General features: G+C 42.8%; 1 protein-coding gene across 2 annotated transcripts in view; it reads right to left on the reverse strand.

Moving 5' to 3' along the window:
- Positions 1-311: 311 nt before the first annotated feature.
- The window catches only part of ABCD2 (ATP binding cassette subfamily D member 2), a 42,568-nt gene continuing 23,686 nt past the window's right edge, over positions 312-19,193 (reverse strand). For both annotated transcript variants that reach the window (XM_063155474.1, XM_063155473.1), the window contains exons 7-10: positions 14,186-14,331; positions 7,064-7,148; positions 6,227-6,352; positions 312-4,653 (exon numbers count right to left, since the gene is read on the reverse strand). In XM_063155474.1, the coding sequence (XP_063011544.1) occupies positions 4,443-4,653; positions 6,227-6,352; positions 7,064-7,148; positions 14,186-14,331 (568 nt within the window). In that variant the 3' untranslated portion in view covers positions 312-4,442. The remainder of the gene's footprint in view (positions 4,654-6,226; positions 6,353-7,063; positions 7,149-14,185; positions 14,332-19,193) is intronic.

The following is a 19,193-nucleotide window of genomic DNA, read 5'->3' on the forward strand; positions in this document are numbered from 1 at the left end:
GCACTGCTGACAGGGTCCTCTGGCTCACTGCTTGGTGTAAAAGCCACAGCAAGGGGTGGCAGCTCTTGTCCCCTTCCTGTCATCCATCAGGTACACACCAAAGTGGATGGCATGAAACATGAGAGACCTCACAGCAGCCTTTGATGCCAGCCTGACCTAGGAATGAAATACTTGTTTTAACTTGAAAATGCACAGCATCCACCCCAGCTTTCCTGCTCCATCACAGAAACAAGGGTTGGGAAAGGAGTCCCAGAGCACACGCAGGCAGGTCCTGACTGCTTTGTGAATGACTCATAAGGAACACTGTAAACTGAAAGTAAATGCAACATGTTTTATTTCAGATTGGAATAAATTACAACTGTAAAGCATATTTTATTGCTTTATAAATTGTCTGCTCTTAAAAGGCATTAATATCAAACATTAACAAAACAAAGACACATTTGATTAACAGTTCAGTTCTCCTAAGCTTCAAGAACAGCTCAGTAGGGGGATTTCTTTATATGATTGGCTCAGAAATTTGACTTTGACATGCATTATCACCATTCATAAGTTTGAGTGGACTGTAGATGTGTTCATTTGCTTTAAGATATAACTTTCTCTAAAATATCCCATTCAGTACCCAGTCCTTCATTCCCTACTCAAATACAAATGCCACTGCTTTTGAAAAATTCCTTTAAACATATGTGAGGTTTTCTGTCCCTGCAGGAGGACTTCCAAGTCCAAACCAAGAATGAGTCTGACCCCAAAACTAAGTAAGAAACAAAGTCCTCCCAGGTTAAAATAGTGAAATGCCTCGCACAAAAATTGTGTCCTTTCATTCAGAACATTCTTGCAAAAACACTCTGCGTTATCTGAACACACTGAAGTGAAGAACTCATATTTTTGTTGTACAGATCCCACCTGCCTGAAGCAGGCATGAATGTTGCCCATCACCTGTGCAAACAGACTTGTAGGTGCAGACAGCCCCAGGCAATCCAGTGTGCCCTGAGCCCAGGGCAGTGAGAGGGTGTGCTCAGCACTGGGCAGAACCCAGCCCTGAATGCACAGACACCATGACAGGGTCTGGCCAGCTCCAGACAGGTATGACAGGCAGAAAGGAGGCCAAAACTCACTTCCTCAGCCTCCTGGGGAGCCACAGCTCCACAACACCAAAAAGGGAATGGACATTCATAAGCAGCTCTCATTGCACCACAAGAAAGCTTCCACCAAGGTATCCTGTCCCACTCTGACCCTCTTGCATGGCCAGGGCCATGTGCTGCCCATGCCCTGGCTCCAGAACAGTTCTCCTGAGCCATTCCTGAGCAGGGAGCATGCACCTCTGCTAGGCTGGGCCCAAAGCAGCACAAAATGAGCTGGACTATGCCCTGTAAAACTCTCCAGAAACAGAAATGGAGACTCCAGTCTCAACTGGCCCTTGGAACAGCACAGAAAGTTTGCAGAAAATACCTCCAGGGCAGCTCCTCTTCCTGCCACAAAACTAACTTGAAATATAACGAGAAATTCCTTCTAAAACCAGCCAGGTGTCACTCAGGAAGTTCCTGTTTAGAGAAGTGTTTTTTCTCAGAGCGGCCTCTAATGTTCTTGCCATGCCTACAGGAACACAAACAGCTGAGTGAGGTGCTGGAGTATTTTACACCATACAGCTGAATGGGAATGGTTGTCTATTACTGGATCCAAGAAATAAATGTTGAACTTCAAAGAAAATACTATGAGATTGATCCAGGTCTGATTTCAGTTTTCATCAAAATTTCATAACATTAAAATTCATAACATCAAAATTTCAGTAACATATATAAATTTCATATGTTTTATGTATAATCTCATTAAAAAAAAAAAAAAAACAGCAGCAAACAAACTTTCTTCTACTAAGCATGGTTTCCTCAGAAGAGATTTGTTTTGTGCCATGAGGGATATCCAGCTTTGAGCTCTGTAAGGCATACAGCAGATTTCAGGTGCTGCCTTTAATGGCTCCCAGCAAGTCAAACACAGGGGCAGAGCTTTGGTGGGATATCTGGAGCTGTGCCAAACTGGGCCAATTCTTCAGCACCTTTCAGTATCCCACTCATTCAGGGAGTGGATAAGCCTGGTTTAGTTCCCAGCCACAGGTTAAAGTGCTTAATGGAGAGGTGGGGAACAGCAATGCCCCTTGCTCCACCTCAGGTCCTGGCTTGGGAAAGGCTTGTGGGAAAGTGGCTTTGGGGCTGCCTTGTGCTAGCAGGATGCTCTGCAGCTGGGACAAGGGGATGTGCATGGTGTGCCCTGATTCATCTCATCTTAGAGAAACATCAATCAGAAACCTGCAAGCTTTCACACTCATCAGTCATCTCAGTTATGCTCACTGAGAACAGATTCTTGGCTGACTTCTTTTTTTCCTTAGCAGTGATGAATTTTGCTTTGAAGATGAGAAAGGGGAAAGCTCACCTCGAGGGAGAGGGACAAGCACAGACATTTGCAAATTAAAATGCACACACTTGTCAGGCACCCCAGCAGTGACCTCCATCTGTGCCTTACGACACAACATCTTATTATCTCGAACCTTCATTTTTCAGCCTTTTCAAAGGTTCCTAGGAGCATTCCTTTCTATATCAGTGAGATGTCTCAGGGGGCTCTACAGGAAAAAACTAATGAAAGGAACCAACTGTTGTCACCAGGGTAAATTACAGGGTTACATTCAAGCTACAGACACTGGAGGGAGCAGACTTGCTCCATTTTCTGGTGCAAATGCCATACCAAGCAGTGAGCTGAGCACACTGAGAAGGAATATGGGCTAATGGTTAGTGCACTGGACTGGGATTTGGCAGATGGAGGTAATTCATCTTCCTCTTTCTCCTGATGCAATCAGAAAAAAAGAAGCAGGTTATATTAACATTAGGGTGCTCAAACATTTCCAGCTCAACAAATGCCCCTAAAATATTTATCCTCTCCAAACAGCTCTTAGCAGTTTATGCACTGCCTCTCAGACTAAGAACAAGAGATAGAAATCTTCTAAGGAATCACACATTTCTAGGGAAAAAAAAAACACCAACAAACTTCAGGATTGCTACATCTTGGCTAAGGCTCATTTGCCCATCTGCAAAGGTACTTTCCCCTCCTGATCTTCACTCCTGAGCTGCCCCTTTGCTGTGCACTTGCACTCAGAGAGAACAGGACCTCCTAAATACATTCACATCTTCATTTCTAATTCTCCAGCTTTTGCATTCAGCAAGGCACTCGGGCCAGCACTGTCTCAGGCAGTTCTGTTAAAGCACATTCTGACTGACTGGGGACCTGAGCTGAAAAGCTGATGGGACAAGCAGTGAGTGCATCTGAAAGCAAGGCTGTTACCCAGTCCATTTGCTCACAGGGAGGGCAATGTTCAGTCACTCCACCAAAATATGGCAGGTATATTTATTAGTGGTTACCAAATGCTCTAACTTTTCACAGACCTTTATAAGTGTATTTCATTTGGCAGGATAGCCATGCCTGAGAATTCAGCATATTGTTAGAAACTGCCATTTGCTTCTCCTGCAGTCCTTCCCACCACAAAGTGTCTCATGGAACAAACAAGTGTCTATACTGTGATTATGCCAAAGGAGGAACTGGGTCAGACATGGGTGCCAGCTGGATTGGACCCATAGAGAAGATGAATGATTTAGTCAAGCCAAAACTAAGTCACTTGATGCCAGGCCCAGTGCTCCATCCACACCATCAGAGGTTACCAAGTAAGGGACATAAATAATCCCCTGAAGGAACTGATGTATCATGAAGGGCAAAGAGCCTCTGAAGCTATGTGTAATGGCATAAAGCACAAGTACATTACATGTTCAGCTCTGTCCCTGCTTCTCTGTCATGAGGGCAGTGGCTTGCTCAGACAGTTGTCTTCTGGTCAGCCTATTACATTATTTCCTATGGAAACGCAGGTAAAGGCATGTATACTATTCAGTAGTAGAACAGAAATCTTGTTTTACACGGGCTGAGAGAATGTTCCTTGTACCCAAATGAGATTTTTGCATGCATCTGCATACTCACCCAGAGAGTGCCCCTGCTGTGCTCCATGCCTGAGTGTCATGCCCGGCTGCTCTGCGTAGCAGGCACGTCATTCGCACACAGAGACCGGTACAAGAGCACATTCTGCAGGCCAAGTCCCAGGCAAAAATTCACCTAGAAACCCTAAGAGTGTTGGTCGTTTCTTGCAGTGAATTGGGCTTTCACTAGGAATTAACATAAGCTTTAATGACTAATCTTATACTCTGTGCACTTGCTTATTTTCTTTTCACAGTTCAACCACTTTCCTCCCTAATACTAAAACACTGAAGTCTTACATAGCATTCAGAGCATTATTTTCTGCTGGCTGTGTTTTGCTATGCTCTAAGCCTCTGTCACAATGCATGCAAAGGATAATGGCTGAATTTGTAATGCTTTTAACTAAAAAAATATTTTTAAAAACATAAACCATAAATTATTTATTCTTCTTTGTCCATTGTTTTAAGCACTGAATCTTCTCCCAGGATTTTACACAGTTCATTGAGTCTCTGCTGCATTTTAGGAATTCCTGCAAGCTGGGATTCCAGTCTCTGTTTTTCCTCACTCAGTGACAAACGGATAGCGGTGTCCAGCTGCTCGAAACGCCAGCCCCCTTGTCCATCAAACTGCAGCAAGTGAGTGTGGTACTTCCTGCAGCAGAAATTGAAACATTAGCAATGGCTCAGGGAAAAGATGCTTCCTTCTTGCATGCAAATTTGGATGTATGTGTCTCTTTTCAAAGGTGCCTCTAAGGAATTTGAGCTGTCCAGCTCTGGATCACTGGGTAAGACTTTTTTATTCAAAGACTCGTGATCCCAGGACACTCTTTCATAAGGGATTTGGGTATTTCAAAGCCTGTCACCAGGACTGCCCCAGGCCAGTAGTGAAATTCAGCGGGTGCCAGCTGGAAGCAGCAACACTGGTGTGAGCTCCCAGCAGGGGCAATCATTGCCTCTGCAGCCCAGGCTCTGAGCCCCTTTCCTGCAGGGATGCTGGCAGGAGTGGGCAGCAGGGCCATGGAAGGTCCACTCATCACCTGCTGTCCCTCTTACTGCCTCCTTCTCAGAAGCATTGTTGGCAGCTACAGCTGCCTTCACTACAACTTTATCAGATGCCTTTTTCCCCAGGAGCGAGAACAGCAGCATCAGACAAGGTTCATTTCTCCCTCAGGAATTCTAGTCCCAGTTTTTTTATTTATCTCCCTTTCTGATAGATATCTTACCTCCTTAGCAGCAAATACAGTGAAGCAGGCATGATGCACCTGATCCTACTGATAAAACTCAAGTTTGTTTAAATTACACCTCAGTTTGTTCCCCTGTGTCTTATAAGGTTGGCTTAAGGTAACTTTATTCCTAAAACATGGTTCAATTTGCAAGGGGCCAAAATAAAAAAGTCTGTATAGGAGTAACAGATCTTTCAGGGAGTATCAGGGTGTGTGCATTGAAAATATTCAAAGGTGTACATGTGGAGTTTGTCAGGACCTGACAAAACATTTTTCAGGAGGTGCCAGAGGAAGGGCAAAGAGTTCCCTCAGAGCTGCTGGTATGACTGTGTAATTTATAACTATAAATTATAGGAGGTAAAATGCATCATAAAACACTGACTGTAAATCTCATCCAGGGAATGTGAGAACTTTAGTAAACTCAATGGCTTATGACAAGGGACTGAAAAGAGACTCATCTCCAGACTAATATCCACCACTTTTTGCCTATTGTCCTTTTCAACCCATCCTTCTATTTTTCCACCACCAAACTCCCAAAAAATCAAGAAGCCAAATGCTGCAGATAGAGGACACAATTGTTAAAAATACAAACATAGTATTCCTGTGGAAGAATGTAGAAGTTTAACCACTTGCAATGTTTCCCATCTTCTCCCTGTACTGGTAAACTCCCCCAGGACACCTCATGTATCTAGTCACCTTTACAGAATAATCTGGTGATACCTGTTGTGGCTGTGGCATAGCCTAATTAATTACCTCTTAGACATTTGCATATTAATTACTGAAACACATTAGAAAAAGAGGAGGCATGAATAAATACCTTTCAAAGAATGAAACAAAATCCATGTTAAATTAATTTACATCACTACTGCTGTAGACAACTTATCTTAGAAACTGCAGTAGATATTGACTAAACAATTGCCCCAGCACAAAGAATAAAGACCAATCCACTGCTTGTCAGAGAGCTAAAAGCAAGGAGCATGATACAGCCCTGCATATACTTACCAAAGAGAAGGTCTGTGTGTTATGGAAAGCAGGGATATCCCAGCAGCTTTTGCAGCTTGGAATATCTTTCCTTCGACATCAATGCTCACAGCACTCGTACATTCATCCAGCAATGCATATTTTGGCCTTTTAAAAGTAGATAAAGAACATTATTCTTCTAGGTTTTGGACAGTACTCCCATGTACAAGGTTTAATTGAAAGAACAACAGGAAGTAGAGAGCTATTTTTGCCAGACAGCTGTCCCTTATTTACAGCTGGAAGCTGGCTAGAAACAACATGAAGTTTCCATGCATTATTCAGGTGAAAAGACAACTTCCAGGAAAAATGGGGTTTATTTCCTGTCCCATTTGAGTACACAGTGATCTAACTGCTATGTCCTAATCTGACCTAGTATTATTTTGTACTCATCAAGTCATGCAGTAGCTAAAGCCAGCTTGAAGCTTCCTATCCACTGCTATGTAAGGACTGGCTTTATGTGCTTGCAGTCTCCAAAATCAAAAATGGTTAAGGAGCTTGGCTTTCAAACTCCAAGAGCTTCTTGCAACAGTCCATCACACTTTGGGAACATTTGTAGGAGGGAAGATGCTTGTACCTGAGATGTTACAGAATGAAATATCTGAAAAAGGTAATGCTATGTTGCCAAAAGCAAAGCTTAAGAAGACCAAAACCAAAGACAGAGCTTGAATGAATAAACAAAAGGATTTATGCAGGTCCTATGCTAGACAGTGCTGCATATTGCATGCAGATTACAGTCTACCACTGCTCAAACTGTAACAGGATCTGCAAAGCTCCTTCTCATTTTCAAATGCTTCTTAAGGAATGAACCATAACACTTACTTGTGGTAAAACATCCGGGCCATGCCCATCCTTTGTTTTTCTCCTCCTGATAAGACATCTTTCCAATCCATGATAGCATCCCAGCCTTTTTAAAAAAATGCAAACAAAAATGAGTCAGGACAATATAAGTTAATGTAAGAAATGCAGCTTCACTTGAAGCACTTCTGCAATCTCTAACCTGAATCATAAAGAGCATTTCAACTCCAGAAGAGACAGTTCAGGCTACTGCATCACATCTTCTGAAATACCTCAATGCCTATCCACTGGCAATCAACTGGAAAAATGTCCCTTATATCATGACAAATTTGAAAGTGAAATTTAGACTTTTTGGTCATATAGATATTTTCAAAAAACTTTATTTACAACCTCTTTGAAAAAAACTCTTTGACTTGTATATAACTAGTAATTTTATTCTGTCATACTTGTTTCATGGAACAATTCATACTTGTTTCATGGAACAATTCTCTGTTTTTTCTTGAAAGGTATGAGTGGAAATTTAAAAGTAAAGTAAAAGAAATAGAATGTAAAAAATAAAGAGCAATGTCAGACTGCACTCACTACTGTAGCCAAAGAAAACTGTCAGAAACACAATTGCAGACAAAGGGATGTATCCATGAGCACAGACAGGCAGCAAAACTGCAATCAGGCAGGAGAATCTTCCACAAATTTTTCTAGTACCTTGTATTTAAAAATAACCCACAACTGCTATAACATGAGGTATCCTTATTTCATATTCTGCATGGTCTCTAAATGATTTATTTCTTTATCACTTTCAGGTACATGCAACAAGCATGAAGTATTTTATCTGTAATCTTACAGCAGATTCTGTGTGTGTTCTGTGAGTACTTGGGCATGATTAATTCCTCCTATAGAAAAAAATAAAGTAACAAATTGCCTTACTGAAAATAATTTTTCAGTCAAACAATCCGGATGGATAGAGTAGCAAAATAGATAAGTTTTCAAAAAGAACAGTGTAGATGTAGCAAAAAAATCTGATAAGACATTTTTCTCAACAGATCATCGATTCATGAGGCAAGCAGCTGAAGCAGGGCTGAGAGGAAGAGAACATTTTCTCAGATCAGCCCCAGAAATACTGTAACTAAAAAGTTAATAACACAGTCAAAATCCCTTTTCTGCCACTGCCAAACTTTAAAAAAAATATTTGCCAGAAAAGACTATAAATAGGATAAAGCAAGGAGGGTGGGATGTGTTATTTCTGATACCTGAACAATTATGAGACAATGGGGCTTGTGAAGGTGCAGGAGGCTTGGTAGTGCTCTGCCTGTGCTTGGTGCTATACCAAGGCTTGGCAGGACTGAACAAAACATCAGTGAAATATCTGATGGGGAGCTGTGTGATCAAAACCAGTAATTGATAATGACAGAGACTAAATTTCATTGCTCTACATAAAATTAGAAAATATAAAGTAATGATTTTTAAGGAAATATTTATAAAGTTAGATTAAAAAAACAGGCATATGCAAGAAAGACATCACCTTTAGTGATCCTATAGTTTTTCCCTGTTTTCCTTCCATTCTTGTTAAAGGATGCCAGTGGTAGCCTCCCAGGAGCACATAAAGTGCTTTCTATCAGCTGGCTCCAATAAAGATGGAGCTGTGTTGTGATTAACTGAATCACCATTTGGATTTACTCTGGTAAAGGGAACAGATACACACAGGCTGTAATTGCTGAGCAGTCCCAGTGCTGGGACCTCACAGAGAGCTGGAGTGCTCTTCCACCAACACCTGAGCCTCCAAAAGGCACTGTAAAACACCTGGAGCACTCCCTTTTGGCAAGGGGCTCTGGCAAGGCATGGGAATGGTTCCTCACAAAAGCCATAGAAACAACTATGCTTCTAAAGACAACACTCAAGGTACTGCTTATGTTCTGTTATTTTAAAGTTGAGAAGACAGATGAGCTTCAGGACCTGGATCTGAGCTGGGGTGTGGGTGGGGGTGCACATGTGCCTGGGGGAGCAGTGCCTGTGTTCATACAGTTTCTTCCTGATCAGCTGGCTTATAAAGGCTTATTAAAAGACAAAAAAGGGAATGAAGTTCAGAAAGAACCATCCTCTTGTCAGCAAAAGAATTCTATTATTTACTCTAAAGGTGTAAGATTTAACCTTTTAATTTACCAGGATACAATGGTCATCTCTGTGGTTACTTCAACTTACATGGTAACTGAGAACGACATGTGCATCTTGTCTCTTCCTGCCTGGCACCCTCCCTGAACTCTCCTATTTTCCACATGGAATGCCTCAAACAACAGATAAGGAAGTGTGCAATTTTATATTATCCCTTTAAAAAACTCTTTTCTAATGTCTAAATAATTTCATCTGAACACTTAGGCATTGTAACTCACGCTAAACTGACTCCCCCCTGTCTGTGAACAATAGTGCACCTACTTGTCTCCTCTTTCTTCCTGCTGACATGGCACAGGTCAGTGAAGGTACTTAAGTATTCTGGCAATAACAGCCAAGTCAGTGGCTTAGGTCACCCATAACTACATCCACTTCAGAAATGAAGAAATGAAATGGCTCGCCCATGAATGCAGCACAAACCTCTCAGTAAGTGCAAGCACAATCCTGGCTCTCAGAGTCCAAATTCCTAGCCCACCTTCTGGTTATGGCTTTTGCAGCCAGTAAGACAAAGAGCACGTTTAATGTGCTGGGGCACAGTAACAGCAGCAGAAATACATACAGCTGCCTGCAAAAACTAGTGATAGCCTCAGGATAGCAGCATTTCATTTTCTGGCATGGCTTCTTTTATAATTCCTTTATCTCAATCTTCTGAAGGAAAATGCAAGCTGTATTTGGCAAAACCCAAACAGGTTACTTCTGGGATCCACAGTTCTCTGCATCCTTCATCCTTGTGAATCCTTGCATTTTCATGCAAGAATGAGCATTCAGCTGCCATGAAAAGATAAGCTTAAAAGTTCCTTTTTCAGATCTACATTCCAAAGCACCTTATCAGACATGGACTGAAGGACAGAAGAAAGGCTAACACGGCAGATCACAGCCAGAGAGTCCACCCCTGCTGAGCTTTTGGGCTGGAAGCCTTTTTCACTGTGTTTGTAAAGAGAGCCCAGTGCTGTGCAGGATGAATATGCAAGGACAACCCATAGCTGAGCAAGGAACAAAGAGACCATGGATTCCATGAGCCCCAGCTCAGTAGGACACTGCAGGGATTTGTGTCTCTGGATTTCCAGAGCCACTGGAAAAGCTGGCAGAGCTCTCCAGAGTTCCTGCTGGTACCAGTAACAAAAGCAAATCCAGGGCTAAAGAGATCACATGAAATAATCCCAGAGAGAGGAAATGGGCTTGTCCGTCTGTTTATACATGGCCTAGCACAAAAGCTCCCTGGACAACACCCAAAGATATGACAAATGTGCAAAATAATGAGGAATAGTTATAATCTGGGGTGCTGAGAAACCATAAACAGGTTGAACTTGCTCAGTAATGTCATCAGCCCCAGCCGGACAGGCCCAGTCACGCGTGCACGGCGCAGCTCACGGCCTCACGGCTCCTCTGTGTGACAGCAGCCCAGGGCTGCCTCTCCACTGACACACGGTAAATATTCACACATTTTCAAAGCAGGCCACAAGGAACTACTTTATGTGTATGTACTGCATATCTGCATGCTTTTAGCCCCTATTTCTGGACATGCTTTTTCACCACACACACTGAATACAACTTCCATTTGTATGAAATTATGGCTCTGGTAGAGCTAACAACTTTACAGGTGTTGATGGGGGCACCTTACAGATAATAAAAAGCTACGCAATAAAACAGCATTTGTCTAATGTCCAGGTGGTGAGAAAAACATTAGTGTGGAAAGGAAGCTGTGCCTCCAGCAGCAAGGGGGCTACTGCCAACAGCCACTGCACTGGGTTCATCGAGGGCTAGGGCTCAGGAGCACCCAGAACAGCGGTGTTGGGCAGGGGGATTGTTGTTCTGGTGGATTTGATGTATTCTGTTGATGCCAACTGAAAAATGTTTCATGAGGGTAAGACAGAAGCTAAATGCCAAATTGGGCTATTTATTTTACTTCCTTCTAACTGGGTGTCCCAGATTGCAAGGCAAGATGTATTCCATTTGTATGGCAGTTTTCCTTATCTCTGTCACAACCAATCCTCCCTCCAGTGAGACATCTGCTGATAACAGGCTATTCAATGTCACTGCATGACTGATAAGAACTATAGCATCCCATTGTGAGAGGCTCCACCCAGAGGGAGGAGCCAAGCATTCCTACCTGGATATAATCTTGAGGTTCTGGAAAGCCAGCACAGCTTCTCCACTGGATTTCCCAGAGGAACAGCAGCTGCCTCTTCAACTGGATCTTCAGAGGAAGACTCCACCCTTTCTAGAGGATCCCTGCTCCAACAGAACCACACCTGACACTCCAGGAGGACTGCAGCCACATTTCCAACTGGACTGCTACCAACAACCTGACCAACAGGGTGTCAGGTTTTATTCTGACTCTGTCAGTGTTGTTTTGGTTTGCTGCATGGATTATTTTATCTTTTTATTTTCTTCCCTAATAAAGAACTGTTATTCCTGCTCCCGTATTTTTTTGCCTGAGAGCTCCTTAATTTAAAATTTATAGCAATTTGGAGGGAGGGAGTTTACAGTTTCCATTTCAGGGGAGGCTCCTGTCTTCCTTAGCAGACACCTGTCTTTTGAAACCAAGACACTGGATCAAACCTTAATGCTAGAATAAGAGAATTTTCATAACTGCCCATGGGGAGCAGAACAAAAAACTGAAAAGTGTCAGATTATACACACACACACAACATTTGTGATCAGTGAAAGCACCAGAGATTTATATGAGATTTTTCATTATTTCAGAAAGAAAAATGTTCCATTTTTAAGAAAAATATTTTTAGTTTAAAAATATGATTTTAAGCAAAAGAATAAAATAAAAGTTGGAGTTAAAAAATGTTAGTCTACGTATAAACAAAAACTTTTGACTGCTCACTTTCAGCAAGTATTTCTGTCTTGCTGGTTCAAGAAACCCCAGAACACAAGTCTTTATCCCAGACCAGGGCAGCTTTAAAAAATAACTAAGCATATGAAATCCATGTAACATGTCAAATCATATGTCACAGATTTCCTCTCTGCTCCTACCTTGGCACTTGTCTCCTGTAAATGCCCAAGAAGAAAAGGGAACAAGTAAGTATATTATGGTCCTAAAAACTTCCTGGTATGTGCTAATCTCTCTCCCTGTTTCCCAGCTTTGCCCACTTCTGTCACTTTAGATCACAAAGCACCTAAGACACATTTTCCCCCAGCATTTGTTTGTGCAAACTTCTGCACAGTGTGCCCTTATCCTGAGCTTCAGTACAGCACCAGTGAACATTAACAGTGTCCTCTAGCCCTTGTTAATAGATTGTGTGTGTTGTGCATGTGCAGTCAGACGGGCAGAAGAGCAAGAACAGGGTCAGCAATAAATACTTTCACTGGCACGGAAAGCAGCATGAGGCGGATCCAAACCTGGGCTTTCAGTGACTGTAGCCATCTTGGACATGGGGCACAGTGACTGCCCCATCAGCAGGTACACACTCCAGCTGCAGGGTCAGAAACCACAGCCATGTGCACTCACAGACTGTTGGGGGGTGGCTTTGGCTGCCACGTGTTGTCACGTGTTGTGCAGTCCAACCACAAGTACCAGCACACAGTGAATGCACACACTCCACAGCGACTTCTTACCACCGACAATTTAACTGCTCCTCCTTTTCCAGCTGCCCATTCCAACATTCCTCCTTGTTCTTCTGCAATCTGTGCACCTCACTTAGTGAAGTAAGTGACTCAGGTATACTAACAGGAATAGTTATAGTGTCAGTGTAGGAAGAAGAGGCCTTCTCTGCAATTGTTCTGGTCACTGAGCTTAGCTCTGCCTACTTTTTCTTGTGTTAGAGGATCAGATTTGAATAATAACATGAATCAGAATAATGTCAGATTCTTATTTTCTGTTGCAACAGTCATTATTACATTCTTAACAAAGAAGCACTAACCCATGATGGAGAAGTATCTTTAGGTATACAATTGCTGTTGTAAATGATTACTGCTTCCCACTCTTAAATGTGCAGAAAAGACTCTGAAGTATCTACACATACTTTAGAAAAAAAAGACAGCTTCTGCCTCTTTACAGAACAGGCTGCCATCCAGGAATGGGAATTTAGACATTGTCTTGGGATTCCCAGTGGCTGAAGCACTACTCTGTGTTGTCAGAATGATCCCGAGACTCACCAAGAACACACAAGGCAAAGGACCTGATCAAAACCAGCACTGACAGCTGGCAGAGAAAGGAAGGGTACTTTCAGCATACCCCCTTAAAAGGGTCTGAAGATCCTTTTTCTTCTCTCTAAATGTTACCAACTTTGTCCTATGTCTGCTTTAAAAGCATAATGATGGGGAGGAAATTGAAATTAAAGATTAGTATCTGATAGGAACAAAAGGATAGAAATTATTGCTGTGCTTGGGGAAAAAAAGCCATGAATTGCTCCAGTTCCTTAGACACAAAAGAAGCCTTTAGCATCTTGACGTTTACAGTGCCAGTATATCTATACACACTGTCCCCAACTCTGAGAACAAACAACACTGAGAACACATGGCAACTCAAACAGCCAGCAGTAGATGGCAACATTCTACTGCCAGCCAGGGTTGCTTGGTTATTTTTAACTTGCTCACTCTGGTGGGGTGGTCTCAGACACCCCTTTTCAAGGCACATAGTTCTGCTGACCCCACAAACTAGGGAGGTGAAAGCAGACCTGACTCTCTCATTCACATGCTTTCAAGTTGATGTAGTCAGTGACATTACAATGTTTTAAGGCAGTTTTTATGAAAATCAAGGAAGGTAAGTGACCCCACAATACCAGGAAAAGACTGGCCATCACAAGACAGTGAGGATCTTCAGCTTGGGCATGGATTTACTGGGGAGGGGAGGAGCACTCAGCTCTTCTCCCTCTGTTAGCATCAGGAACAACAACCCTGTGTCTGTGTAGTTCCCACAACCACAAAGGTCTGAATCCAGTTTAGCCAGTTCAGTCAGTAAAGGTCAGTCACGCTAAGACACACATGCAAGGAATGGATTTTGTCAAGTTCTTAACAAAAATATGCATTTACCTCCTTCTCTTTGAACTATGTGGTACAGATGAACCATATGCAGAATAGACTCCAGATCTTGATCTTGGTAGCCTTTCTCATGCATGTCTTCCACCGAGTCTGGATAGATGACTTGATCCCGTAGTGTTCCAATGGACATGTAGGGCCTGAGGAACGACACAGGGAAACTGCTAATCTGAGGGTGGCTTCAGGTGAGCACATCTTGCTGATTTTCTATGAACAGGGTATGAGGCTTTAAACACTATGTTGCTGAAACTGGATTTATCCAGTGGGTGAACGTTTTTCTAAACTTACCTTAGGGACAATGCATTGTTTCCATAACAGTTGATTTCATGGTAACAACAAGGGTAGTGTTAGCATGGAAACAATGACAGATTAGGCAGAATAAATATCCACTTCATAACGCATTTTGAATGCTTTCACTTGGAATCAGCAGAACTATCCTGTATTCAAAGTTTGGTACACTTAAGAGATTTAGAAATTGATTTAAACATGCATGTTAAAATCAAATTGTAACAAAAACATAGTAGCTCAAACTGGTAAAGATTTCCATGGTGCAGCAGGAGACACACAAGTCAGACAAGAGAGCACTGAAAACATTGTCTGCACTGAAACCCTTCTTTCTCTACTATTCTGGAGTGCAGAATTTGAACTGGGCATAACTTAGCTGGCTCTGGAAGCCACTGTACCACCTCTGACTTGCAAAGTAGCACACATTGAAGGGGCTGGTCACCTTAAACCTCCCAGCACCAGCCTCCCTTTGCCAAGTACAAGGCTGTGCTGTATGTGAAGCAGCTTCTTAATCACCATATTTCCAGACCAGGTAATACCATCTGTCTTAGTCAAACAAGCTGCCTCCAATTTGAAGCCAGAGTTCCCAGCCATGGCTGGGGAATGGCTATGGCCAATTGCCACAAGGTCATGAGCTGTGCCAGCCTCTGGTACAGCCCAGGACCCAAAAATCCTCCTAGTCTCAAAACAAGAAAACTGAAACAATAGTTTCACAACTCTCTAAAAGACAGCAGACCATTCAGGTTAAGACAGCAAAGGCAACCTAAGACACATCTACTTGACCATTTCCTTTGCTGGTCTAAGGATTTCTTGTGAAGGACAAATATTCATCCTGTCTCACAGACACTGCTGATAGCTCTTGGAAACTGGAAACCCCACAGGAACAGTCTGTGGGATTTTGAGTCTGAAAGGGTAAGTCAGAGCCAAAGAACAGTCAGGCTCCAGACTCTGTCCTGCTTTCTGTGCCAAGTGTTCCACAACTCCCTCTGGGTTCATCTGCTAAAACAATACTAGTCTTATTAAAGCTGTAGTGCCAGGGGATGTTGATAGAGAGGAGCAGTCAAAACTGGGCCAGCAATGAGGAGGCTTCCAGGCAGCTTGCTCTTGCCACCAAGAACTGCCTCCAACAGTGTGTTAAAAAGCTGTCAGTTTTCTTCCCTAAAAAGCTCTGGCCCCGTGTGGTGGGAAGGTCTCAGTCATGCAAAGGCTTTGCCTGGCAGAGATGTGTAACACCTCAGCAGATTTCTTCCCTTCCCTTGGAAGTGTCTGCAGAAGGGTGGATCTATCCATTGTTAATCTGAGAGTCTCTAAAATACACTACAGAGTAATGTGAAAGAACTCACAGTGCAACAAATGAAGGATTAGAGAACTAAAGCTGCCATATAAACTAAAATTCACATGCAAGCTGGCATCAGCTGCATTGGTTTTAGTGCTGCAAAAATCAGGGTGAACTGTCTGTACCCGCCTGTGGTTAATCTACTTTCACCACCAACTGGGTGAGGATGGGAAGGGCAGGGGATCTGAACTCTGCAAATATTTGGTCAGCTCTGTGTTGTGGCAAGCACCCAGATGGAGCAAAACCAGAACCACAAGTCAAATCCAAGCACTGCTTGCTCCTCTTTGCTCATTGTTCTACTCTGCTTGTTGTGGCAATAGCACTGCTCTGGGCCGCTGCATGAACACCAGCACCAAGTGCATCGAACCACTTACATTAATTGTGATATTGCAAAATCTCAACTCTAAACATTAAGTAACTTCATGAAGTAATGAGCTATTACATATCCAAAATGCTTTCCATCTAAAATCCCAAAGGGCTTGACTTCTTGCATGTGTGGAAATCACTTCACTTGCTCCAGACTGCTGCCACCTCTGGGACAGAAAAGCAACTCCACCTGGGCTTAGAAAGGTTTAAATCAGCAGGTAAGGCTGTGTAATTTAGGTGAAGCTGCAGGTAAGGGCAAGGAGGACAGAGTAACCTATCATATAATTTGCCTGGGGTTTAATACCTCATTCCTGTGAAGTATGATCCTGTAATGACTAGGAGCTCTGAGATTTATTTAACCTAAGGCAAAACAGGGAAAGCGATGCTCAAACACACTGTGCCAGGACCCTGGGTGCCATGCCCTGAGCAGGACCCTGGGTACCATGCACTGTGACAGGACAGTGGGTGCCATGCCCTGAGCAGGACCCTGGGTGCCATGCCCTGTGCCAGGGCCCTGGGTGCCATGCCCTGAGCAGGACCCTGGGTACCATGCACTGTGACAGGACAGTGGGTGCCATGCCCTGAGCAGGACCCTGGGTGCCATGCGCTGTGCCAGGGCCCTGGGTGCCATGCACTGTGACAGGACAGTGGGTGCCATGCCCTGAGCAGACCCTGGGTGCCATGCACTGTGACAGGACAGTGGGTGCCATGCCCTGAGCAGGACCCTGGGTGCCATGCACTGTGCCAGGGCCCTGGGTGCCATGCACTGTGACAGGACCCTGGGTGCCATGCCCTGAGCAGGACCCTGGGTGCCATGCACTGTGCCAGGGCCCTGGGTGCCATGCACTGTGCCAGGACCCTGGGTGCCATGCCCTGTGCCAGGGCCCTGGGTGCCATGCACTGTGCCAGGACCCTGGGTGCCATGCCCTGTGCCAGGGCCCTGGGTGCCATGCTGTTCACTGGGTCACCAGCACTGCTTCCTGGCCTTCCTTTTCCTTCTGGCCTCACAGCTAAACACACCAGTACTACCAAGCCTGCCTCTCTCCACCTAGTTTGTAAAAATTATAGAAAAGCCCAGCTTGCAGCCCATCAATTACAAACTAGCAGAAAATAAGAATAGCTTACAAGGACACTACTGTTAAGAGGCAGGAATTATGTGTCCAGAGAGAGAGTTACTGGAAAAAGCCTAATTATATACTATAGCAGTCAGAATCCTCAACTGGAAGGAGGGAGACTTTAGTACCAGTGTTTTTTTCCCCCAATGCTCTCTAGGATAAAATCCAGTAACAATCTTAACCCTTCAGTAGCACTGTAAAAACATTTAAAGGAGGTTCTAATCTTATTTAGGTGCTTTCAGGAGAGACTCATGGGTTTAACATTTAGCTCTCTGTTTGCAACCTAAGCTGCAGGAAGTGGCAGAAGGTCAGACATACATTTATACATAGAGATTCCTATAGGTTAACTCTAGGTGGCTCCCTTTACCTTCTACATAGATATTATGGACCACTTTCCAAAAGCTCAAACATCTAGGGGATCCCCCCATATTTGAATTTTCTATCACCTTGCTTGTTAAGATCACAATTTTACAAGCTGCTATACTTTGTCTGGAATCACTTCAGCAAAACTCCAGTTATTGCAATGCTCCTGGTTTAGATTATTAATAAAAATTCCAGTTTTCACCAACAGCAAATCTTGATCAAGAGTGATCAACAAGAAATAAAAGCCTCCACTAATTAAAGTAACTGAATTCTTAACTCTTCAATGACATCAATAAAATAAATAGAAAAAAAAGATGGCACCACCACTACAAATTTGAGAAAATAAAAGGTCTTGGATTAACATGAATTAACTTCTTTTTAAGTAGTGTTGTATCCACTGCTCTTGAACAGAAGGTGCTATCATCAAAGAGTTAAAAAATAATAAATAATATGTATCAAAATTTAAAAACCACAACAGGCTGTTTGTTTATCACACTGTGTCTAGTTCACGGAATTTTAGGGCCAGCTAAAGTTTCAGTAACTGTTCTAAATATATAAATAATTTATCTGTCTTTAAACTACCCTACCTTGAACTTTGCCCTTCCCTCATACAGAACTGGCCATAAACATCCTCTAAATATTTCAGATAGATCAGTTACCTATTGGAAAACCCTACCAGAGTGCTAAAGACCATAATGCCAAGGAATATAACAGGAAATGAAATGCACAGTATGAAAGGCTGAATTCTCAATGCATATAATTAGAATTTGATATCAAAGGCTGAAAAAAATCACATTAATCACTCTGTGGCTTTTTTTTTTTTTTTTGCAACAAAGCTGTGTACATTTCTACAAGAAAACAATCTAGGAGCAAAGTGCTATTCATACTCAGGTATCATCGAATCTCATGATTTTTTTACTACTACCTAGAACATAGACAGAATATTACTAGAGATGGCAAAAATGTTTAAGGTGAGCAATTCACATAATTATTCAGTTCAGTCTGTTTGTATCTTGTGATAAGCAGAGAACACACAGAAACACACATAACAATTAAAATTAAACCATAAACAACTTCTACAAAATTTTAGCAGCTAATGCATTCTGAAATAATTATACCATCTGCAAGGAATCAATCAAGTGAAAAGGAATTACTCTCTTTTTCTTAAACTACCTCTGGCAGTACTGATGATAAAAGGATTTTTCTGGATGGATGATCATGAAGATCAATGAACTGAAGAACAATGAGCTGTTCTGGACAAGGTTCTGGCCTGCCAGTCCCACCAGGCACACTCCAGCCTAGGAGTGTGTTTCTGAGTTTTACCACAGCAGCGTAACACAATGAGCAAGGCACTTCCCCTCTTCTAGAATGATCCCAAATCATTCACAGCTTTGTAGATGAGAAGTGACATTATTTCATAGGGAAGAGGAAGTGTAGACAGCAAAGCCTCTAGAGCAAAGGCTGGTTTTGCTCTGGGTCTCTACAGTGCTTAGTTGCCCATGGCATAACTTCTTCCATGCACTGTGATATGAATACA

The sequence above is a fragment of the Melospiza melodia genome, chromosome 4 (assembly GCF_035770615.1).
Source record: "Melospiza melodia melodia isolate bMelMel2 chromosome 4, bMelMel2.pri, whole genome shotgun sequence".
Lineage (NCBI taxonomy): Eukaryota > Metazoa > Chordata > Aves > Passeriformes > Passerellidae > Melospiza > Melospiza melodia.